The sequence below is a fragment of the Argiope bruennichi genome, chromosome X2 (genome assembly GCF_947563725.1).
Source record: "Argiope bruennichi chromosome X2, qqArgBrue1.1, whole genome shotgun sequence".
Taxonomy (NCBI): Eukaryota; Metazoa; Arthropoda; class Arachnida; order Araneae; family Araneidae; genus Argiope; species Argiope bruennichi.
In genome coordinates this window covers 130,530,759-130,557,708 of record NC_079163.1, presented here as the reverse complement: position 1 = coordinate 130,557,708, position 26,950 = coordinate 130,530,759, and the positions used below count along the sequence as shown (strand labels likewise).

General features: G+C 29.3%; 1 protein-coding gene across 4 annotated transcripts in view; it reads left to right on the top strand.

The window, feature by feature from the left end:
- The window catches only part of LOC129960231 (ras-related protein Rab-5B-like), a 117,990-nt gene that overhangs the window by 63,779 nt on the left and 27,261 nt on the right, over positions 1 to 26,950 (top strand). Inside the window, exon 1 of one of the 4 annotated variants that reach the window (XM_056073484.1) lies at positions 7,537 to 8,165. The exons of 2 other annotated variants lie outside the window; for them this stretch is intronic. In XM_056073484.1, the coding sequence (XP_055929459.1) occupies positions 8,120 to 8,165 (46 nt within the window). In that variant the 5' untranslated portion in view covers positions 7,537 to 8,119. Of the gene's footprint in view, positions 1 to 7,536; positions 8,166 to 26,667; positions 26,788 to 26,950 lie in introns of those variants that run through there. One more of the 4 variants, XM_056073486.1, reaches the window with a different exon arrangement.

Genomic DNA, 26,950 nt, shown 5'->3' with positions numbered 1-26,950 from the left:
TGCAAATAAAATTTTATACACTATCATATATGTCAACATATTCTTGGAAAAAAGATTCTAGTTTGGCAATGAAGCGTTGTGTATATTATTAGATATTGTGACTAGTGGTAAAGTGAATAAAAAAATCCATTCCAAGGCTCTTTAAAAATGTAAATCTGTAACTGATATAGCATTTTGATGCATCTCCCCAGTTGAAAAAATTCTTTCAAAGAACCAAAATATACAGAAAGTCTAAGATGGGTAGACTTCCCTTTCTACATTTATAATTGACCTAATCATCATTCTCTAAGCGTGCGAACATACCCGTCTCCGAAGATTCACTTTCTCTAATGAGCAAGAGTGCAGTGAGAAGGATCGAGAGCACATCCACGAAACATTACAATGAGGAGAGAAGGATTTAGGCTTCAAAATTTGAAACTTCATTTTATGAATACTCCAGGAATAAAAATCACTTTGGGGCATAAATCATCTAATCTATAGAATTTTCAGTTTATGGTTAAGCAGATAGTATAAATGAAAGAAATCATTGTGTTCGTCTCTACCACGCGTGTGTGACCTTGAGATAACAATAAGTAAACCACAAGTTTACTCAACTCAATTCTTGAGACTAAATAAAAATATTTTGCATAGTTTCATCAAAAACCGTCATTTCATTTAATTAACCTTTCCCTGGAATGAATCATTAAACTTCATCATTCAGTTGATTATAAATATATTATCCTTCTTTGCAGATTTATTAAACAAATAGATGAATAGGAAGTTAGTTTCAACATATGCCATACAAAGCTAATAGTTCAAAACAAGTATTTTTAAACTAGTTCATGTTTAATATCTTAAAAAATGGCAATGATTTGTTCAGTTTATATTGCCCAATAAAAAAAAATGTAGAACGATTGATTATGAAAGTGGTTCAAGTCCATTTTTCATAGACATAAGGGGCAGGATCGTATATATTTGCTTTATTTTATTTGTCGAAGATAACAATATTCATCTTACTTTTTCCAAAAATGTAAAATTTCATATTAACATCAGAGAGTATAAGTATAAGAAGAGATGATAAATCAATATTATTTTATAGAGTAACTCAAAATAATAACAATTGTTTGTGTTAAGTTTAACAATATATAAATATAATGAACGCTTATAATAAAAAAAATACTGCTCCTATTTCCTTTCCTGTTATTACTTATAAACAAAAATTGCATTAAAAAAATATATTATGTGATATTGATTTTATTATAATTTAATTAAATGATTTTTATACTCGACTCATTATGTAAGTCCATTGACAGCTCAAAAGTACATATCATTTTAGTTAAATTCATCTAAAAATTTATATATTCAAATTATTTTTTGATTAATCAGTAGAAACGTTACCAAACATGACATAATTAATATATATTTTTGAATTGACTAATATGCTAACCTTTCATTTTCACGAAACCAGGAAACAATGGACATGAGTCACTTCAAAAAAAACTGTCCACTGTGCAAGAAATGAATAATTTTAAATTTTGACAGGCCTGCATGGAAAGGGAATTCATTCAAAGAATATTGACATGAAAAGCATTATGCAACACGAGACTCTTATTGTCTGCAGGCAAAATATGATGTGATGCTCAACTGTAGAAGACATCTGAAATTTTTGGAATATGTACCGAGTAAGAAACTGTAGAATATGTACGATGTAAGGCTTCCATTCGCGACGCTATTATAAGCATCTACTTAAAAACAGAGTTCATTAAACACAGTTATATCTTTTATTGCACTATAGAACTTATGTTATGTTTCGCTTTTTTTTAAAATTATGCTTTACAATCTCTTATTGCGGAATTTTTTCTTATTTTCAGACACATATTCAGTTCTGAGAAAAGATTAGTTCATTCTAAATTCGGTCATAATTTTTCGAGAAAAAAATTTATACAAATGTATAAAATGTATTAGCTGCCCTTGTTTCTATTGCCGGCTTACAAAGATAGAAAGGCAAGAATCGTGTGCTTTATCAGATAATAATAGTTTTCTTTTAATTGCATACAATGAGATTTACAGGCAAGCTGCACCGATACATTTTTGGGGCAAATTATATAAAGAAGAATTTCAGCGCTTGCTTTTACTTTCTCCCTATATATAAGGATATTTTAAAATCTAATTTAAATATTAATTAATTTCCAACCTTTTATCTAAAATTAGCCGGCGTTTACTTCATTCTAAAATGGTCGCTTATTTCCTGATCCAAATCCACTTTCCTTATTTAATTAATTCTATAAATTCTATATTTCTATCCATAAAACTGATGATTTCAGTATTTTTTCACACTCCAAGTAAAGGGATAAAAATCCCTAATGCATTGTTTTATCTAAGATTCATAGCAGATAAGCAGCAGAATGTATAGCAGATATCTAAGATTCCCTTTACTAAGTCGACACATGTAAAAGAAATCCTTATCAAAATCTCATAGTAAAATCACTGAAGGGTAAAATGTCGGTATGCTTTGCACTTTTGTCCCGATGTGGACTTACGCACCTTTTATGATCGCTTATTCTTTGTACGTAAATTATGACTCCTATGGTGAAATAAATCGGTGTTTAAAATTTTCAAAAGTCTCTTCTTCTTTACGGCCACGAAACTGCATATATATATATATTAAAATCTAATTTAAACTTAATTAATTTCCTAACTTTTAGTTTAATTTAGCCCATATCAACTTCATTCTAAAATATTCTCTTACTTCCTGACCCCATTCCACTTTTTCTATTTAATTAATTCAACACGAGGTTTAAAATTGCCGACAAGTTCCCACACTCCAAGTGAAGGGATAAAAATCGCTAATATAAACAGATTCTTCTAAAAGATCCCTATTATCCTACCTAATTCGACGCGTGTAGAGAAATCCCTATCAAAATATCATGGTATATATGACCAGGGATAATTAATTTCTCCCTCTTTTACTCTAATCAAGAGGCGTGGGCATGCCTTGTCCACTCCTCTTGTAAATAAATCATGCCTCCTGGGAGAGAATAAAACGAAGTTAAAAATTGAAAATCTCTTCACTGTCCTGGGCCACTGTCTAATGCCTTCAAAATTATGTTTATATATATATATATATATATATATATATATATATATATATATATATATATATATATATATAGAGAGAGAGAGAGAGAGAGAGAGAGAGGGGGGGGGGGGGAGGGAGAGAGAGAGAGAGAGAGAGAGTGGGGGGGGGGAGGGGGAGAGAGAGAGAGAGAGAGAGAGAGAGACGCTGTTGCTTTCTTGTTGTTGAGGAGGTGGCAAATTAATGAATTATATGAAATTCATGAACTTTTTGTTGGTGGTAGCAATGAAATATCATACGATCAATAGTTTCGTTTGAGAAAAAGGAACAAAAATAATTAATTGAAACATTTTTTAAAAATTAATTGCAGCATGCATTGTTCTTTAAAATATATTTATCCTTCAAAAAGTAACAAGAAATGCATGGAAGCAATAATTTCATACAACTTCTTCCAAAAATGAAAAGCGTAGAAAAATCTAGGATGAAAAAGTAAACCAAAACAAATAAATATATTTTTTTTTTCAGTTAAAAGGGAAAGAAAGAAAACGAATGCATTGAGTAATTTTTGAAAAGAATTTTTCCGAACATATTTTCATCTTCAAAAAAAATAACGGAAAATTGATTATTTGTTAGAATCATAGTAAAAAATAATATTTTTCTTGAAAATGCGTCATTCTAATATTCATCAAGAGCTTAATTTCTAAGGAATCATTTCACAAGTTACCCTTCGAAGTTACACCCAAGTTAAGTTCGAAAAGTTACCCTTCAGAACAGCTCAATTTATCAAATAAGTGATTCAATTCCCTTACTCATGTTGAGTAAAGCGAAACAGGAAATTGAAATTGCGCATTTGAAATGTATAAACTTTTTCAATAATTGCATATTGACAGAATTCAACCGAAATGTAAATACAGAACAACTCAAATTCAAGCTTTTTTATTAAAATCGCGCCTTTTTGAATATTATTGGTGAAATATACTATTAAATCTGCTCAGCATTAGCAAATCGACCTTCGTTACATAAACGTTAAGAAATCATTCAATATCCACGTCGATAAAGCAGGGAGGCTTTCTAAATGGCACTAATAGATTGATAGTTATGAAATCCACAGCGTCATTATGAAACAACCTCACTGGCGTTTCATGTGCGTCATAAAATGTCCTCCATTTTTTTGACTTTTTTTCAGAATAAATATATAACCTTGAATTATAAAGAGAAAATTTCACGAGCAATAACCAATGTATTACAACATTTTTAAAGGGATAACTTATAAAAATTATAGTAGAAAAAACGAATAACAAAGCACAAACGTGTTCGACTTTCACTCAAGATTATTTGCAATATTAAAGCATCTACGCTTCTGATTCATAAAACAAACAATATGGAATATTTTATAATTCATATCTTTTGATAGATATTAAATATTTTTAATAATTCATATCTTTTGATAGATATTAAATATTTTTAATAATTCATATCTTTTGATAGATATTAAATATTTTTAATAATTCATATCTTTTATTAGATATGAAATTGGGAGTGAATAAATATGGATATTGGTTTGTATTAGCCTTGCATAAAAATGTCTTTCCATGTTATGATCCATATGTTAACGATGAATATATTATAGCCTTTTTTCAAGGAAATATGATTGTTCCCCTTGTATTATATTCATAGAAGTTCTTTGGAATAAATCACTTATCTATCTATACTTATAATAAAGCTCAATGTGTGTGTGTGTGTGTGTGTGTTGGCGCTCTACAGGCCAGACCGTTTGACATACAGCTACCAAATTTGGTACATGTATACCTTGGAGGTTGGGAATGTGCACCTGGGGTTTCTTTCTTCGAATTTTTAATTAGAATTTTAATTATTAATTAAAAACTAACTTTCCCGCCAAAAAAATTTTCCATTTTCCCCACCGCCAACTTTTCCGCCAAAAAAATCTTCCATTTTCCCCATCGCCAAACGAGAAAGGCTTCAGTTTTTTTTTCTCCCAACAGTAATGAGGCTAGGGTTAAAATTTTTCGGCGGATTATTTCAATCGGTTCTGTTTATTTTCTTAATGTTTGATGCATTTAAAATTAAACATTGTTAATGAATCGATCTTTCAGATTCATTCTGAAGTACTTTTGAATTAAAATAAAACAGAATAAAGGAAATTAAAAATTTCTAATCCGCATAGCGTTACCCCAACTGGCGTAGAAAAAAAATTACGTATTTGCGTTACGTAACTGGCGTTGAAAATTCACGCATGCGCTTTGTGTTCTGAATTCCGCATTGTGTTGACGAATTACTATCAACGGATGCGGACTGGATTTAAATTTTTTTTAGGTTCGTTGCATGTTTTTGTAATTAAAATGTATTTATGTTAGTTATATATTTTTTGTATATGCTTATAGTTTTAAGTGCATCGTTTTTTAAGTAGTTTTTTTAAAACCTGTTTTAAACCGTCTATTTTAAACGATTCGTTTCATTTTCTTAGTGTTTGATGCATTTAAAATTAAACATTGTTAATTAATCGATCTGCTCATGATGAATCTAAGAAAATTTTGTTGACAAATTCTTGAGATAATACGTAAATTGAAAAAGATATTCTTTAGTGCCCATAAAGTTTAAACGCTGAGTGACTCTATTTTCAGTAATCAGATTATAAAAAAATGCTTTGTTTCAGTAAAAAAATATTATTATATTTATTGAAGATTAATTTTTTCCACTTTAATTTAAAGCATAAATTCTACGGGTGCTAACAGAAAATGAGAGAGATACATGTTACGTTATGACTGAAGGTCTCTATAATATTATGAATGAATTATATGATAATCAAAATTTGAAGTTTTAAAATATTTTGATGAAGAAGCTATTAAAGTAGAAATTGCATAAAATATTTAATTATTAAAATTTTAACGAACATTAAGATTGGCGAACCGGCTGGTCGCCAAAGGCGGCTAGTTATTAATAAATACTAATCACTTTTATTTTTATAAAAAATCTACTGTCAGTAGTTTTGTTTTTTCCATCTCGATGGTATTTAACAAAAAATGATTTTAAAATGAAAACTGTAATACGATTGATAGTAGAAATTTTGCTTAAATAACTTTCCTACATTAATATATTAATTTTCTAAATCGTCGCGGTTGATGTTGATGTATTTCAAAAATTTGATCTATCAAGATTTGTTAAAACCAGCCCTTTTATAAAATTCCTCGAGCTCAGATCTCTTTTTCTAACTATCACTTCCAGTAGTTTACACATGTGGAGAATCAATTCAATGTTATTATGTCAGCATTGCGCTGGCGATGAAAATTTTAAGGGATGTATATATACTGATTAAATATTTCCAACTTATGCACTTATATACTTCCAAATTATATGCAGATTTTATTACTAGTATTAGCATAACCTATAGCAGCAATGTGAGGGGTTTGGAGGGGTTGCTTGTTTTATGAAACAAACTATTGATATTTGGTATAAAAATATGAAATTATTAAGAGAATATTAAATAACTCTCCATATATTTATTTTTCATGTTGATTTAATAAATTTGGCATAAACACTCATCTTTTTCTATTTGTTATCAAAGCCTTTTTGTAACATTGCAATAAAGTAATCTAAACAAAAAAAATCGCCTTGTGGATTCTTTTATCTTTGATCCAGGTTGCTTATTTTTGCTTGTTTTGCTGTTGCAAATATCGCCTGTTCCTGATGTTTTAAATTTTTCTTATTGATTAATTTTTTTATTTTTTATTTTCTGTACAAAAAACGTTTTTTCTTCATTCTGATTTCGTCAGCGTCAAAAGCAGTTACTGCTTTACCAATTTTTTTACCTTTTTATTATTTTTTCAAACATAAACTAAACTCATTTAAACTGCATTCAAAATGTATACTTTTTTATATCTGATTTTAATTCTAAATAATTTTGAATAAGCTTTGCATTTAAAAATGTTATCTAACATAAAATTCCTCAGCCTCTTTCTTGAATAACCGCTAAAAAACAGGAATTTAAAGTTCTTTAAATTCTAATTTCTTTTAATTTGAATCATAAATGACACAATATAAGTTTGGAATTTTAATATTTTAGTAATTTTTTTTTCACGCAACATAGTCACTTTTTGTTTTCCTAATATTTATTCTCAGATATAAATTGGAATAGAAAAACTTTTAATTTCCCCTAAATGACCAAATTTTTTATATCAAAATTCTATATATTTTCATATCTTATTTCTCGTCATAAGAAGGTTATGTGCCTTTAAAGAATATTCTGTATTAATAACGCGAATCATGGCTTTCATCACATGGAGCTGTTTTATCAGCTAGGATTTTCCGTAATCGATAATTCCCGACGGTTATCAATTCAACATCGGTCTTTTTAGAGCTATTTATCACCTGATGACTAAATATAATTGATAAGCTGTTTTTCTCATCACTTTATTCATATACAGGATTACAACAGAAAAAAAAGCGACAGTGTTTGATACACCGTTTGGAATGATAACATTCCATGCTACATTCTTTATCTTTTCCCTGCTGTTTTCGGTGTTTGCCTAATGTTTGATCTTCGACTGTTTGATGTATAATTAGGCATTATCCGCTGTTTTTTTCTGTGCTGTTTTTCTCTTTTACTTTTATCTATGCTCTAATTATTTGATTATCTCCTACTGTATTCAGCGTGTGTTTGGTCATTGATTCAGTAAACCAAGTTTTGTTAAGTAGGGAAGTGTTATTTGAGAATCGTCACTACATGTTAGGCCTTCGAATCGTTTTGTTCCTTTTATTGCTTTGTTTTATGAAGTAAACGAAAATATCTTCAAGAATTTCTTCCGTACATGAAACACTCTTCTGCCCTTGCCGAACGTGTTGAAATTTGAGAAAATATTGTTCTGAATGACATCTGAGAATTCGAAGGGGAACATAGCCGTCGAAATACCCAGGTGATCAGAAGAAAATAATATTCGTTATTTTGAACTGTGTTGTGCAACTTTTTTTTATTCTTTGAATCCGTGACCTTGCTTCTGAAGTTTTAGTTGAGTCAGTTTTTATAACCGTGCCATTTTTCGAAGGACCATGAGCTCATCACTTTCAGTAAAAACTTGTGTCATTGGATCACAAGGTGAGTCAATTTCTGTTTTGAAATCGTAAAGGAATATAAATTACTATTATACTTTGCATGAAAATTTGTTACAAAATTTATATTATAAGCCAAACTTCTGAAAAATTCGCGAATAATTGCAAAATTTGCCTTAACAAAGACTCCAAAAATCCAAATTATTTCTTTTCAAGTCATAATTAATATTTTTAACGATTATGGCTCAATGACATAACTAATGATTTCATTAATGATAACATCACTATGCTATCTAATTTGTAAAAATTATCTATTTCATAATTTTATGAAATCTTAAGTTATTTTAAGAGCAAACAATTAACTCGTTTGAGGGATTTGGTTGTGTGCTTACTAAGTTAGAGATTTATGAAATGCTTTAAGCAAAACTTGCATGTTTTGACATTTTCCAACAAACATACCGTCATTGACCTGATGAATCGTTTTCTTTTAATGTCATTCACTCAAGACATATTATTTTTCATGCATCATTTATTTGAACCAAACTTTTAGATGTACATTCATTCGTAAATTTTGTTTCATGATTCAAATCAAGGCTACATTATTTTTGCACAATTTGAATTTGAATTGAAGAATTAAAACTGTATTTTTTTTTCCAAAATTACGAAAAAATGTTGGATTGAAATGAAATTTATCATTTCACTCATTGATATATGACGAAAAATAACAATCATCAGATAAAGTTCAGTTAAAATAATGATTCGCAAATTTAGAAATTATATTCATGATTACCATTTTCCTGGAAAACATGTGTAAAAACTGAAAACTTGATAATGAATTCCTGAAACAGTTTTTACATTTATATTTGGCAAAAAAAAAAAAAAAAAAAAAATTACATCATCAATTTGAAAAAGAAAAAAAAAAAGATTCCGCAGATATTTGTTGTAAATGATACGTCATTTTAAGCAATTTTTATACCAAAAATTTCAATAAACTGAAAATACCACTATTGCAAAACGATAAAAAAATTATATTCAATTATATACAATCATTTGCAATGTGATCAGAATTTTAATGTCATGTGTGGTTTTTGCATCAGTAATCAGATGATTATGATTGTTTTGAATTCAAATATTTATGCATTGATCCAAAACCATTAGATACCTTCTGGAAAGACCTTGACTTCACCCAACACAGTGTCTTGACCATTTTATCTCCATCTGGTTTAACCACTTTTCTTTAAAGTTTCTAGATCTTTCTGTTTATGTTGGTTATTTCAGTTCCCAATACGCTCATTAAGCCGCATTCAATCTGTGATGTTTTGTTTTTTTTTGCTTTGTGGGATGGGCTCTTTAAGTATAAAAATGCTAGAAAAAGAATAAGGTAGAAAAAGCAATTTGATATAAATTCAGTTCGTTGCAGTAGGTGTCAGTTCTGCTTTTTGATAAGATTTTGATTTGTTCCAATAGCATATTCAAAAGATGCTGAAGGTGGAATGTCATGCTATATCCTGACTTTTGCTATTTCTGCATCGTATTTCCCCATCTCCCTAGAGTACCTTGTTGTAATAGTAAAGTCGTGTTGTAGAAAAGCTGTTGAGAGCTGTCGCATCATGATAAATAGCTCGTAAGACTTTGCTATTGTTGAAAGAATTCAAAATACTCTAGGACACGCTGAGACATGTTGGTGACACCTTGCTATTTTTAGCCTACGTTATATAGAAAATTGTCCTAATTTATGCTCTATTGCAGGAAAGCTGTCACAAATTTTTAACTTTTTTTGTATGGACGCCAAATCATTAGAAAACATTGTATCAGGGGTTTAACTTCTGAATAAGAATTGAAATGAACGATAATATTAGAAGTGGATGAAGATGACATGCAATCATTTCAGTTTGAAACAAAATATTTTTATAAGCTATACTACATTGACATTTTTGATTGAATTAAAATGTCTCTAATAGGGTGGCCATATTTTCAGATCTTTAATCCGAGACCATTTAGAACTCGAAACATGATGGGTGCAACTTGATGGGGTGGCTATTAAGGAGAGAATACGGATTAATGCATGAAGTAAAAGATTTAAAAGAATAAAATTTACAAAGTGAAAATGTTCGTTTTAAAAAATTTATAAAAAGTTAAGAGAATTTAAAGAAATAGATAGAATATATTTTGCTATTACTTTTTCTATGTTTTCTTGAAATAAAAATCATACTCATCGACCATAATAGGATGTTAGATCTATTCAAGATAAAAATCGAGGAAGAAAATTCTTCATGAGTTAACGCTTTTTGAAGAAATTGAATCTAGTTAATCAATTTATTTTGATGATAATCATTTATTCATAACAAAAAAACTGGGGGAAAAATCTAAAAGCTAGGACTGCCTCGGCTCATCCGGGAGGATTGCTCACTTTACTATTTTCATAAAATCTCGTTGCTACACTCAGCCAAAAGAATTAAAATAATTTAAAAATAGAGGAAAGTATTTGAAGCAATTTATAATTAATTTGTTAATGGTTTGTTCTATTCATAGTGATATTTGCACCTAAATTGCATAATTCGAAATTGCATGGAGTTTTCAATGAAAAAATTCTGCCTTGTAAATCGTGGCTTATATAATAAAAATATCAGGCCTGTTATAAACTATCTTTTAACTCCCCTTAGCTGGAAATTCCATTGTTTACCAAATGATAGCAAAAATTGCCTTATTATCACTCGTTGGACTTTCACTATCTTTACAAGCTAAGCTCATTTAGTATTAAAGTCTTTTTTTTATCGTGATTTTCAAGCATAGCCTTTTTTAACTACTGGAGATAAAAGAAGTAATTGTAAATAATTATTGATAGGTCACACCTTAAGCTAGGATTCATTAAAATGAAACCAAAGATAAGCACAAATGTTGGGTTTGCACAATACCAGATGTATTTTAGTAAATCAAACACGCTGTTCACAAAAATGACATTTTGTTTGTGTATTTATCTCCTCGTCTATAAATAAATTCACATATTAAAAAAAGATGGTTTCGTTTAGTAAAATGAACATGAAATATAATCGAATAAAATATGCATTGTTATTAAAATTTATAATAGCAGTAATAAATGTAAAATACAATACTACACTAAGAGAACTAAAATAATAAAGTAAATAACTATTTAAATTATTTAGTACGTGATTTAATTCCTTCAAAACAAAGTGATCAGGTTTTAGGACAGATACTTGATATCAAAAATTTACCGTCAACAGAAACAACATTCTTTTAGCAGAAAAATTGATAAAAAGAATTTAGCAAATATTTTACACAAGAAGAATCATTTCTTTACATTATATCATTCTTTACTACCTGGACTTATCTCATTATCTTCCACATCCACAATTGATCTCAGTCGAGGATACGAGAAGTTTAAAATGTAATGGTAACAATATTATTAACATTTTATGGTTATGACATAGATTCTCGAAGCTCATTCGATTACTTTGGAAGAATTCTAAAAAATGTTGATTTTCTTCCCATTAAAATGAAACATCAAGCAGGGTAAAGGTCATACTTGTGGCGATTTTCAAACTTTAATTATGTTATTACATCAGTAAGGTGACTATGTAAAAATGCCCTGTTGCCAATACTAGAGGAATTGCAGATCTATAAAACAATATTGTAAGTGAAATGAAATCCAGTGAAATCTACTCATGAAATATTTACATAGAGGATCAAAAAATTGATTTTAGAAAAATCAATATCAGAAATTTATGGATCCAAAATAAGTCTTTTGATTATACTTTCTCATAAATTTAAGGTTGATGAAACAGTCTTATGTTTGAAGAAAGAACCTTAAATTTGAAGAAAAAGCCATAAGCTTAAGAAAGAAAGTGTAAAAACCTGTATTACTTTAGCTGCTGAATGAAAGTTTTTCCACCATATTGGAAGGTAAAAGTAAAAAAACAGTGGAGTTACTGGCCCAGATAAAAGAAAGTTGGTGAGGATAAAAAATTTGAGGGGAAATATGGAATCCAGTAAAAAAAAAAAGCATGGGTCAATTTCAAAGGTATTACTGAGAAAAGTTTAAGAGATTAAAAAGAATTCTAACTGCATGCATTGAAAGAAAGAACCGAGTTGCAGCATGTGCTTAAAAACACACTTTTTGCATTCTCCTCTTGAGTTCTTTCCTGAAATGTCATGTTCGTTGAATGAAGAACTCATTGAGTGAATGATTTCACGAAGACGCAAAAAAGTCTCAAGGACATTGGAGTATAAATATGATGGCAGATAACTGTTGGGGTTAAAGCGAGACAGTGAGCCAGTTTTAAAATCTCGAGAACACAAGCCTCTCTTTGAAGAATAAGTAAAATAAATGCTATATATATATAACTATTATTTTTTGATACTAAAGCGCTTTCTTTGCAAATTAATTTTTAAATAATGAATGAAATGTAAATTGTGTAAACGCATGCTTATAAATTATATCAAACTGAAAATTGTTAGCTTCACAAATGCAAAAAATTCGTAAGTGATAAAGAAAATTTGATATTATTTTTCAAATCGATATAACGAATATCATATAATTTACATAAATTTATGCAAATACCAGACAAAGAATTGCACTTTGTAGGCCTATACCATTCATCAAGCCGAAATCATTCATTGAAAATTTATTTAATGTCTTAACTGATTAGCGTAAGGTTAATCTCCTCGAGTTAATCTAGTTTAATAAATATTTTAATTTAATCGGCAAAATAAATTTTATAATTAGTTTTAGGAATGCTTTATTGCGCAGTTTATGATGATTTGATATTTAAATAATAACTTAATCAATAATTGAAATATTTTATTAAAGATGTTATTTTAATTTTGGAGAATTAACTTATAACTTAACTGATAACTGGAAACTATAATAACAGTAACTTAACTGATAGCTGGAAATTAAAATATAGTGATTATTTAGGCGAATTCAAAAGGAATTTGTTAGTTCAAATGTACTTCGGCACTTCTCTTCGCGTTGCTAAATCCAGACCGCGCTCTCAAAATAAAGCTTATCATCAATCGTCTTGCCGATGAAAACAGTCTTAAGAATGATAACGAACGATTTTTACATAGCGACACAAATGGATCCAAGTTTTATGTCATACGTATTTGTCATTCAGCTTATTTTCATATTGTACTGAAAATATTGATGGGATTGCCATTGAGTTTCTTTTTAGAATGCATTTTGAAGGAAATCGTGCTCTTCAAAACTAGTGGCAACATTGCTTAAAAAAAAGAAGTTAAAACACTTTATTGACTTAAAAACATTTATGTAAGAAAATCAGCTTAACATCCCAAAATTATATCCTCCAAACTGTAGCTTCCGTGTTACATAACGAAATAACAAAATAAACAAACGATCTAGCGGGAAAATAAAATACTAAACAATAAAAAAATTAGGAAGGAAACAAGATTTGTTAATGCACCTAGAGAGAAAAACAAGGTTGAAACATTCCGTCACACTATAGCAGGTCTATCTCTAAAAATATAAGGAAATGAAAATGGCTGTGGATACACATATAAAGACAATAATGCAATTCCAAAAGTATGCAGTCATTTCAAAAACAAAGAGTCCTGTTCGAATATTTAAAATAAACAATTCTGTGACAGAGCTGGAGAAAAATTAAAAATTGCCATTCATTTAAAATATTAATTTTTTTGCTTATGAGCCGATTAAATAATTACTATCTTTCTTCCAACCATACAAAGGTAAGGAACATTTTTTGTAAAGATGACAGAGCCCTAGATACAGAATTCTGTAAAAAATAGTTTCTAAACGTTTAAACTGATAATGGAAATCCCAATGTTTGATAAACTTTCTTTCAAAATTATCGTTCTCTTATCTCCTTCATTTGTTTAAAATAAACTTTCATATAACCCGATTTCATGTAAGAGTAAATATTTGTTAGATAGTTAAATGTTTTTTTTTATTATTGTTATGGTTTCAAAGCTTACCAAATCTTCATACGTTCCCATTTTTAAAACGATTTTTATTTTGTGTTGTTACTCGTATATATTGTTTATTTTCAGATTTTATTTGGCAATACAATTTAGTTTTGTTAAAAAGACTACCTTTTTTAAAAGTATTTTCTCAAAGGGCATTACCTGATTTCTAGAGATGCTCGACTATCTCAAATCCAAGGAAAATAGAATCAGCAATATGAGGAATTAGTGAAAAGGAGAAAATCCAGGCTATTAATTGTGGATATATGTAATAGAATAATTGATATAAAGCTAGCTTCTTCATTCGTTACATTTTATTAATGTTTATTCTTTTAAATATCTACAAATATGCGTTTTATGTTTCTAAATAAACATAAATAAAATACTTTTTCATTACTAGCATTAACATAACTTTTTCATTGGCAGCATTTAACACAAAATTCAATACGATGACATACAATACAATTAATTCGCTTTTTAGTAGAACAATTTTTCCACAACGTACTAGCATATTTGCTCTACAGTTCTAAATGAATTTGGTTTTTTTAACCTTGGGTTATACAAGCCTGAGAATTCTACCATTTAATTCAAATACCGGCTGTGAGCCTAGAAGTACCGGCTGTGAGCCTAGAAGTAAGACGCTTTTTCGCTGACATCACCAAACACTACCTTGCCACCGATATCCTATGACTTCCTCACATCAGGTAAAAGGTACAAGGCTTTGATGGTGATTAAATTGAAAGAATGTAATTTTACTTGCCACGCATTAAAAAAAATTTCCAGGTATGCTGCCATAATTTTATTTACAAACCTCGTAAAAACTGTATTGACAAATTTTAATAAATATAACAATCAGTGGGATGGATAAGCCTGTTCAATAGTCCCAAATCGTGGAATTAAACTTGACACAATTATCCTTTATGACAATAACTTCCAAAATGTAGGCTTTGCAAATAAAAAGTCGCAAATAGATTAAAATCATCTGCAATTTAGCCCTTTGGAGTACATATTCAACTTTTACTTATTATAGTATATATTCAACTTCTAGAGTGGATAATCAGTTAATTTCATCTGTTTTTTTTGTTTTTTTTTTTTTTAATTTCTACAAGACAAATTAGTCAGATTATCATCTGCAGCCATAAATTCAAATGGAGCCGTAGTATCAAAGGGATTTTGAATCCAAATAAACTGCCATTTAAATTTTTGAATTGCAACTGTTTTGAAATCTCTTAGTCCATTCTTGAAATGCCATTTCATCCACCTGAAATGAGACATCAAAAAAGTATTCAAATCTTATCTCAGAAAAGATTAGAATCGACAGAATTAGCATTTTCAATTCATGGGAGAAGTCGATTTGAATACCGCCAAATCATAGAGCAGTCAAGACTCATCCGAAGGCTGCGAAAACACTGAAGATATAAAATTAGCCGCCACATTCAAAGGGATCTTTCGTGTGAGCACAGTATTTCGATTGACGAGATGTATTAGCCGTACGATCTTTTATCGAAAATAGAGCAAATGAAATACATCTTCCGTAATAAGTCTTGAAAGCATTATAACCTATAATTTTGACTACATACTAAAACTCTATTAAAAATAAAAGCTTCAATAAGCACGTTAGTTAATTAATTGAGATAAATATAACTTGAGATTATATGATTGCATTAGAAAAAGGCTTGCAAAAATAAAATATGAATTAAATATAAAAATTACTTTTGATTTTCATTTGCGCTAGAAAACCTCATTTGAGCAAAAATGTTGCTTTCTGAAACTTTTTCTGCTATATTTTTGAGAGCGGAAAATTCTTCGATTCACTCTACTCCAGATATGTAATACCTGTTATTCATTCTCTATCCCGGTAGATTTCTATACATGAATTCACATTTTTTTTTTTTTTGCTAAAATATACTCTGAATAAACATATCTGTTTTAAATCCGGCAATATTATTTATAAACGCAGACTCAAAATTGGCATTTCATTAGATAACAGTTGAAATACTTGCTTTACAGAAATCCACCGTTTATGCTATTCTTTTATCTAAATTGTATTCATTATTTTTTATCGCATCTGCGAAATTTCTAAAAGAACAACGTTATGCAGTTTTTCTTATTTATTTGAACAGCTGTTCAATAATAAGGCAGAGAAAACAAAATAGAAAGGAATTGTCAAAGATCTTTTCCAGTGAGTGAGTGTAAAATAGTATTTGACACGACGCACTTCTTAATTCTGAGTTTTGAAGTAGGGCAGAATTGAAGACGAGTTTTCTTCTACTGTTTGTTGATTCGGAATGGTTAGAAGAAAAAATTACAAATGTTCTCAACTTTCCATCGATTCCGAATTGTTAAAGGAATATCATTTAGAAAATAATCGAAAAAAAATTCTTATGGAACTAAATAAATATTTGAAAAATATTAAATACTAATACATTATAGTTTTAGCATTCGTTTTATTCTAAATAATTAAGAAACTACTCATTTCACAAAGAAAGCTCTGTTTTGAATTAGTTTCTTTTTTTACTTCAGAATGGTAAATTTTGGATAAACTTTAAAAAATTAGCAGAATTCTTTAGATTTTTACGAAATTAACTATTCCTTTTTATGGCCAACCAATGGCATACCGAGTAAAGGCGTAGTACGGCTGAGGAATTAAAATCGAAATGATAGAATTATAGATATATCCTCTGACTACGTTCTTAGCATTATTATTCAAAAACGAATAACAAAAAAGCGGATAAACTGGTTTTCTTTTAATTCCCTCCCCCCCCCCCATTTTTATCCTATCGAAACACAAATTTGGGTGCTCTCCCCATGAAAATTCCCCAGGAATTTAATTCCTTCCTCACCCACCCCCATTTAAAAAAATGTAGACTTATGTTTTAGGTGATATGCATAGACACAATGATACATGAAGACAACTTTCACCAATAGATGTTTAATTTCCCTTTATCATGATTCCTCATTAGAAAAAGGTTAGACCAAGTGAGATTAAAATTACTAGTGTACACAATCCGGTAGTTGGGTTTTGATAAATGAGGCCAAAAGTACGCCAATTGTAATGTAAACATAGAGACAGTTCTGTAAACTCACACGTTCACTCACTTGCTTCGGTTGCGATATTTGCTACTATTTTAGTGATTATTGCTCAGAATATAATTTGAAATCTTTATTTCTGTCATATCATTTTTGCTCTTGGCAATTTGTCGTCTTTCTCTTTAGAATAAATATAGAATTTGTTGTTGCTGACTTAAAGATGAAATTGTAAATAAAATTTTTACGTTTAATTAAAGTGTCTTCACCGAAGCATTTAACTGAAAATTTCTCCCCAATTTCCGAAAATCATCCTGTAGACTCTGACGTCAATCAACAAGATTGAAATTTTATTAGTTCACCTTAGTCTATTGCGCTGAAAACGGTGTCGAAGAAAGAAAATGGTGCAAATAAGTTTTAGCCACTGAGCAAATGAAAGAAAAAAACTATCTAAAAGTATTGAGTTTTGAGAATTCCTGCTAGTAACCCTGTAGTTAAGGCCGCTGTCATTTAAACCATGATACCTGACTCATGAACATACACCGTAGACAAAGACAAAGTAGAATTAGAGCCTTGGTCTACTTTTTGTTTCTATATAGATTTTCATTCATAAAATTTATGTTATTTTTGCCAAGTCTGGAAACATTTTCGATATATTTATGTGTTTTATGTTGCAACATCCTATGAACACTTTCCTGATGAAAAAATATTGGTGATCCAGACGGCAGGAAGATTTTTTCATTTGTCTAACGGGAACATGAAAATATCATCTCATGAAACATATTTCAAATGGGCTTTATCAATTTAAATTTGTGCATCTTATAAAAGGAAAAAATCTTGGAATAGCAACTCAGTGAAAGACAACAGGCAGTTTCAAATTAGATAACAAACGAGTTTACGTTTTCAAATTGATTTCATTTTATGTACAAAATAGAAAAATAAATCAGGCCAATGAACCATCATTTAATAATTCTGAATATCATTTGTAAATTATTGATAATTATTTATGTAAATTTTTTTAAATAATTATAATTTAAGAGAAAATTTTCAAATTCAAACAACTGTATGTATAATTTTTAGTATTGTGCGATAATCTACGTGTGTGTTTGACGTTTTTCATTTCATAATTCATGGACGAATTAGATTTTAGAGTTTATAATTTAGAAATCTTTATATTAATATAATTCTTATTCTGAATATATTTTAATTTTCATTTAGATTTAATAAAAATAGTGTGTATTTGCAAAACAGTTTTATCCGAATTATGAATTATGTGCTTAAGACATTGATATTTCTTTATATATATATATATATATATATATATATATATATATATATATATATATATATATATATATATATATATATATATAGTATTTTTTCCTATTTTCCAAAAGTGCCTGAATTTTCTTACATTAATAATCAATTAATTAAATCAGTCTTAAAATTAACAGTCAAAGGTGTGAATATCAAACTGAACAGAAATAAAATCATTAAAATTATTTATGTTGAGAAAAAAAATATCGCATATATTATGAAAACTTATATGAAATAAAATGAACATACAAAAAGTAGATTTTTTTTCATGCAAACCTTTTTAAACCAACACATTAACTGCTGAGATTCTTTTTAATAAATCTCATAGAGTCAGCTTTAAAGAAAAATCTTTTAATTATTGCTTCGAAATAGCCTTTGAGTCGAGGGAGTTAGACCATTCGCAAGAGATACTATTTTCCGAAACATGACAAATTTTTATTTGTTAACAGCTCGTTAATTGTTGATACACAATAAATCAGTGGAACACTTTCCGAAAATCTTTCTTTGGCGCATTTTTCTTTTAGGTATTGATTTTATGTGATTATTTTCAGCCTGTAATTGAGTCGTACTATTCTGTTTTAATTACAAACATGTGTCATTTTTCTACTTATTGTATAGTAAGAACTGGCAACATGATTCAACTTCCCTATATGCATCTATCACCCCCCCCCCCCACACACACACACTTCATCTCATCTTTATATTGGTAAAGATGAGATGAAGCACTGTTGTGTTTCTAAATCTGAAGGAAGATAGTAATTTGCTCATTAGTACGAACGACTCTCGCTCACACAATGCTAGAGTTACACAAAGATTACACAATTCCTGGTATCTTAAAAATTCACCAGCTCTAACTAGGAACCAAAATCATGAATTTAGGTGTTCGAGGCCAATACAACAACTCTTGCATCATCTAGATTGTCGATGAAGAAAATATACACTGTAATGTAAGAAATTTGTTTGCTTTTGTAGAATATTAATAATGTTGAGAATAAGTGACAAGATTTGAATAGATAGAATCAAATATTGGCAGATTCATTCATCGTAAGTGTCTATTTGAATTGATAACGAATCAAGTTGGATTTATTAAAGCATATGTCCTATTTGAATAACGTGTTCTTTAAGCTATTTGAAGCTATTGGAACCATACATATTAATTTTGAATTGTATTCATATGAGGAAAATCCCTACAACATGCGAAATTTCTTATCCATTTAATGTAGGATCTTTGTGCTAGAAACACATTCATTGCTACCGATCCATTCTTGTCTTTCAGGAATATTCGCTAAGAGCTTAAATTTGACTAATTTAGAGGAGTTGGGCATGTTCAAAACTCTCTCAGAATATGGCCACTTTTTCCTTTTTTGCTATATGAAGGGTAAAATCGATTAATATTCTTTTTTTCTCGAGTTTGCAATTGATTCGTATACTAGAACGAATGTGTAAAGATTCTTCAGTCCCATGTTTATAGCGAATCTTTAGTTTTATTACGATTCTTCCTTGGATGCTTTCATTGGACACTACGTTAATATAAAACGATGCTTTTTGATTATTCAACGATGCAATCTTGATTATTTAAAGAAATAATTCTTGCAATTAACTTAGCTAGAACCATATGCCGTAAAAATTCTCTGTTTGCAATTAAGATTACAATTTAAGAATCTGTTATCTACCTAGTTGGTAATGTTATCTCTAATAAAATATTGTTGTAAATTATGGAGCATGGAATTCGTTTAACAATTGACGTGGATATCTTTAATCAATGGTTTCGATTGCTGATAAGTTACGCTTACGTTTTTGCTCGGAATTGGTACTTTCGCAAAGTCAAGAACCTGCAGACTGAGTGTAAAAAGATTGGGAAAAAGTCCTTCATAACGAAAACACGTCTTCTTTCAGGTTTTGTCTCTAAGCATTTCGTGATCAACTTTTTGCGAAGTTTGTTCAGCCACATCTGTGAGAAGAGTTGAATGCATAACAATTTTCATGTGATTGAATTTCATGTAGATTCAATAGTTTTTTTCGCTAAATTTTATGCAAAATACATCACGTAATTTAAGTGTGAATATTTTCATTCCAATCCAAACATACTTTTTAGATTTCGATATCAAAATAATGTATTGATATGCCTCTATAAAAAAAGCTGCAAACAAAAAAATGAGATCAAATATAATAAAATATCGATTCATGTGATAAAATTCCAGGAGATTTATATAGCTAAATATGAAGAGCAAATATGGAGAAAGGAGATATAATAATATAAATTTTAAAAATATCAAATGGTAAAAAAAATTAAAAATTATGCAACTATTAACATTTTTTATGCTATCTTGTTTTTTCCTTAAAATAAACTGTTCAAAAATGAATTCTTGTTTCGTGTTTGAAACTGCTTATTATTCGGGTAGTACAGCTGTTAGAGGGTGAGACTACAGGTGACCAAGCTTAAATCCGTCTCAATGAAAATTTCAGTACAAAAATTGTTTTTGAACATAGAAAAACAATAATATAGATTTAAGATCCAAATAGTTTTACTTTGTTTACAATTTAGAAACAAAAGTTTCTTGAATTATTTACTCAATAGTATTTCGATCATCATAACAAATACAAGCAAATGTTTATTGAGATGAACACTTTTTTTTCTGTAAATGTTGGAAAGCGACCATTCTGATATTCGCGCATAATAATATATCCTAAATGTTTACCATCCGCTTATCCGTTTTAAAAATCCAATTAAATTCTATTCACATTGTTGCATCGTAGTATTTCTAATTGAGGATTAGTTTTCCACAAATGCATAAATTCTATAAATATTTACACAAAGCTGCGATGTTTCACTTTTGAAATTCCTCATTTCCAAGAACAATTATCTTTCCCATACGCACCCCATCTGTCCTTTTGCAAAATAGCATCGAAATAATGCGAAGATTTTGGAAGTATTGTTTCTAGTAGAAGGACGCAACACATCTGTTTAGATAGATGATGGACGAAATTGAACCTAACTTTGGTACTTCAACCCGGAGAAATATACAGCTGCAGAACTGATGATTTGAATCTCCTAAAAGGAGATTTTTTCCAACTTGGTTTTTAAATTTATTCAATCTCATACACTTTTTATCCTTTCACTTGATTTTTATCCAACGTTTTTATGGTTTTGTGGCTACTGCTAAGCTTTGTAGAAGAAAAAATATTTCATAAGTATATAGGTATTGACTATTTTTACTACTTTCCTTTAATAATCAGTTTTCCGATTCCCTACTTCTATTCTCTGCTTTTCTTTTTTGTTTGAAAATCTAGCTTAAATCGATCGCATTTAATTAATTTGAGAAAAATCTAACATGATTTATTTTGAACAATGTCAGTAATTTTATTAAAAATAATGATTGGAGATAAGCAAATAAATTGGAGATTTTATTTTAATTAATTTGCTTTGACTACAACAAAATGCCAGGTTTAAATATGAAAACTGTTCATGCTGTAACAAACATAATTTTTTGATGTATTTGTCATTCTAGATCTGCTTTGTATTTTCACCTTGTATTTGTGTCATTCACTTATTTTTCACTTTATATAATGGGATAGATATATGCTTTTAGATATGAGTATATTGTTTGATATTACTGTAGAGTATACTATGTCTTCCATTCTTTGGACATTGTGACATTATTTTTATGCTTATGTGTGTTATTGCTTTCTCTATGTATTTTTCAACTAAGTCTCCTGAACCCAGAATTGGTTTTTTAACAATTTCATTGAAATATTTTATTTTAGTCAAATGAACTATAATTTACCGGCCATATTCTGGCGATGACTGTAAGCTTGTCAAGAAATAATGAATGGTTCTCTCCCCGGCGACCTTCAAGGTCTTCCACGCTTTCGGTTAGGCCGGTCGTTGTGGGATAGATCAAGCTCATGCTGTAATTAAAATATAACGAAAGGAAATGTTGAAAAGGGTTTGTGGAATTTGACCGAATTGTAGATGAATATAAAAAGATCGAATAAATTTAAAAGATGCAAATAAAATCAATTTTGTTTCTTCTATTCTTCAGATGTCATATCAATACGTTTCTTTTTAGCCTATTTTTTTCTGATGCAGTTTCATCAAATATAAATGAAATAAGTAGATTATAATCGTCTCTTTATTTAGTAATTTATCCACGTAATCATGCCTAAAAATTGTGCCTTAAAAATGTCATATTAAAAATAGAATTCACGTTTATCTTTTTAACGAAAATTTTAAAATTCATTAGTGCATATTGGCAACAAATGTTTGCAATGCCTTGTGTCTGCATAGGACGATAACATTGAGAAGACGAGACGTTGAAAAAATATTAGCTGCCATTGCACAGCTATGTGCCCTTTTATCGAGCAGCTGTTGGCTGAACATTCATAACGCAAGAATAGTTTGTATGTTCAAACAGAAATCTGTACACAAAAATCACGCACCTCATGAAACTCACACCTGACTGCTTTCACAGGCAGCTGCATGCAAATATAATCGTAGTCAAGAGAACTATTGATCGTAAAATAGTCATCTAAATGCATATTGGACTTCTCCACGAATCTATGCAAGACTTTTCTAAGGATCAAACATTATTTTAATGCATTGTAAAATGGAATCTGAATATGATGCGTCACTAAGTGAATGGAAGATAGAAGGGGAAAAGTACTACGTGCAGGAGGAAGAGTCCATCTATTGATTGAAGAAAATGCAGTAATGTTAATATATGTCAAAAGTTTTTCATTGAAAAATAAAATGCAAAATAGTTCACGTGGAGGTGACATGAAAGCAATAAAAGGGATTATGCAGGTGTTCTTTATATAATGACTCATTCTGCAGTTTTTGAACAAGGTGTTACAACATAGTAAAAGCAATGACAATAACATTTTTGAACTTGAATTATTTTTGTTGAAATAGCGTTCATTTGTGTTGGCCAAAAGGGATTGAATAATAGAACACAATCATACAAAAACATAAATCGCATAGGGTTTGGAAACACAAATGATTATGTTACTAATCGAATTTTTTCAGTAGTATCTATAAATAATAAACCTCATCTATATTTTAAATTTAAAAAAAAATCTATTTTTCCTCAAATGATGCGTCTAAAACTTCTTGTTCACTTTGAAATTTCCTCCAGTAATAAAATTGTCATTCTAAATCATTTGTTTAAGAATGAAGCCTCCATTTCTACTCTGCTAATGAATTTAATTGTGCTACTGTGCTCATTAATCTTAATTACTGTGCTATTTTGGTAGAAACATCAAATATAGTTTAATTTATAAATATAGAAATTGTAACATCAGCCAGATAAAATGAGCAAAGGAATTTGAATGGTCATTTTGTGAGAATCCCTCGATTTCAAAACCGCTTCTTCAGTGACTCCACCCAATATAAAGCGTCACTATACCTCAACGTTATTTTTTAAGGGCAAACTTTGTATACTTTGATATTTGAAAAAAACCTAAAATCTATGCTGAATTTCCTAAAATGTATGCTATATATTTAAGAGAGAAAATTATAAGAAGTCTCTGTTTCATTGACTGAAATTCTTCTAACTAATTAGCATCCCAGTATGACATTAGTCTATAACGTATGAATATGCTCGAAGGATATAGAAAGTATGATGCAAAACCGAGAAAAATTAATATTTGAAGCAGTTATAAGTAAAACAAAATTTTTTTATTTCACTAATATCAGATCATTTTCCTATTAAATACTTGAAGAAGTCTTCTGCTAATTTAGAAAGAAAAATATAGTAAATTATCTGCATTTATTTTACCTGTAAACTTAAAATTTTACATGGAAAAGGAATTTAGTTTCGCCAGTAAAATAAATATCTTGCAAACGAAGAGGAAAAATGAACCGCGAGACCTATAAATCCTCATTTCCATTACTTATTTTACGGTGTCAGAAAATATGTTTAATAAATAAAAATCAAAACCGATAAATTTAGCTGCAAAACGATGAATTAAAATGAATGTTCCGATTTGTAGTGCCCTTATAAAAGATCAAAATAAGTACACAGGAAAGAAAGTGTGGTTTCCTCATCATCATATGATAAAATCAGTACCATCATGTAAGGTGTGTGAGATTCAAAATAACAAGCATGTATGACGCACAAAATAATTAGATGTATGATACATAAGCATTATGAGACACAGAAATAACTTTAATAGAAGACTCTAAAAATTCGAAGAGAGTTCTTTAGTTCTATTTTGTCTTAACTAAATATTAACAACATTCTAAGTGAGTTCATTTTCACTATAAACTCACAAAAGGGCATTAAGTGCATTAATAACTTTTAGAAATGCCCCAGACAAAATATTATATCTCTCACCTTAATGTGCATAAATCTTTGAAGAATGAATCAAATATTTATGTCAATGAGCTATGTAGATGAAGAAGGGCGAGAATTCCTGGTCATGTTTATTTATATCAATGTGAATAACTCTTCACTTGCACATCTTTCCTCTTTATGTCACACAGGAAGGGGATATCAGTCGACTAAGTATCAAAGAGAAACTGTAAAGAAGATTACATTTTCTATTTCTCAATTCAATCAGTATTCAAGTAAATATTTGTTAAATTGTTCCACTTTCTTATATTCAAAATGATTTTGAATGGAATTATTAATCTACTCTTATTTCACGATAGAGCGCATATATATATATATATATATATATATATATATAGCATTTTATGTATTAATGATTTTATAGCGAAATTAAACATATTTTCTAACTTTCAACTGAAAACAATTCTTCTATAAAAAACAAAACAAAAAAAAATTCTTCAGAATATACTAGATTTTCTTCAGATAATATAAGTTTGCCTTCATGTACGTTGTACTTCTTACATTTAGCACTTTTTTGCGCATGATTTGACCGTTTGGTTAGTTCATAATAATGCATATTTTGAGATTGACTCAAGAGAGTGATTTTTATTGCTGTAAATCTTTCGTTACTTTAGATTGGTTTTCGCAGCTTTTTTTTTCTTCCTTATGTCACTCAGAATTGTTTTAAATTAGAATTAAAAGAAATTGAATGTCTTTTGTTCGAACAACATTCTGGAGCTTTTTCCAAATCGAAAGAAATTTTCAGAAACAAAAAATACAATAGTAGATCTGTAATATTCCTGGCTTCTTTGATAAAAATCTGTGGTTAACGATAATTTTTTCACGTTCTGTGTTGTTGCTTCAAACTGATGCATCGGGTTTTGTAAAGATTTATTCGTTATTTGAATTTTTGAACATTCTTATGAAAATTACTATCATAATTTTTAATGATGTTTTATCTCTCATTTCAACTATTCATCGACAGAACGGTATCTTCAATTCGAGGAAATCAAAAGGATTTGAAAGAAAACTCAATTGTTTTCATTTCTTATCTTTTAAAATCGCTATAAAAATAAAAAGAATTCAATGAACAAAGGCGGTTAAAAAAACAAGAAAGCAGAAAAGATTTAATAAAAAGAAAATGACATAACAATGCGAATGAATTACATCACTCTTTTTCAGCAGAAATATGATGTTATTTTATTAACTTTATTTATTACTTTTTCGATTCGAAACGGATAAAATATCTTTTATATTGTTAAATTCACGTTATTTCTAAAATTCTTACTTCGACCATAAAGTAACAATGAAGAATTTATTTCCAATATTTTATACATATATCAAAAATGCAGATTGATTTATTACATCTAGCCTTAGATAGTTCTAGTCAGAACTGCATACAGTTCTGTCTTGTCAGATATTGAAACATTCAGGATGATTTATTAATTATAGCCATCACATTCCGTGATTTTAAAGCTTATTCATTTTATATTTTATTTTTCAGTAAAATCAAAATTTTTAAATTTCGAACTATTTTAATGGTTTGAAAACAGTCATTGCAGAAAATTGTTTTCTTCCAAAAGCATAATAAAATTAATTTATGGTAACTTTCATTTTTTTCTTCAGTAAAATATGCGGTATTTGAAATGTGATGAAATTTCTTATTTAAGAAAAATTCATATACAATCGGGAATCTTATAATCTTATAAATCGTATTTCAATTTAATAATATCTTGTGAAGGGAACACATTTTTTTTCAAAGCATTTGGATATCTGAGGGTAATTCGACTCTCTTATTTCGTTCCAAGGATAACTGAGGAGGAGAAGTATGGTAGTTGGTTATCGCCACTCCTCTGGGTACACGAATAGGTTTGGGCTCTGACTCCTCCCATCGATGACGGGACGTACTTCCCTAGGGAAGGGTTGTACCGTGACCGGGGATGGCCCTTATGATTCAACCATAGTTCCCGCCAGTGTTGCTGTCGCGGCGCTCCAGTCATTCAAGTTTTTCCGTGTGCCTTCCGGCCAATCGGAGTAATAAGTTTGTGATTATTTTAAATTGAAATTATGATGGCTGTAGTTATTTTGGAGAAAATAAAAATCACGTGGTTATTAGTGCTGTATATTCTATTTAACTTCTCTAAAATTCTAATAATTTTCTAATTTTCGTTTTTGAAGAATATCTTTTTTTTTTAAA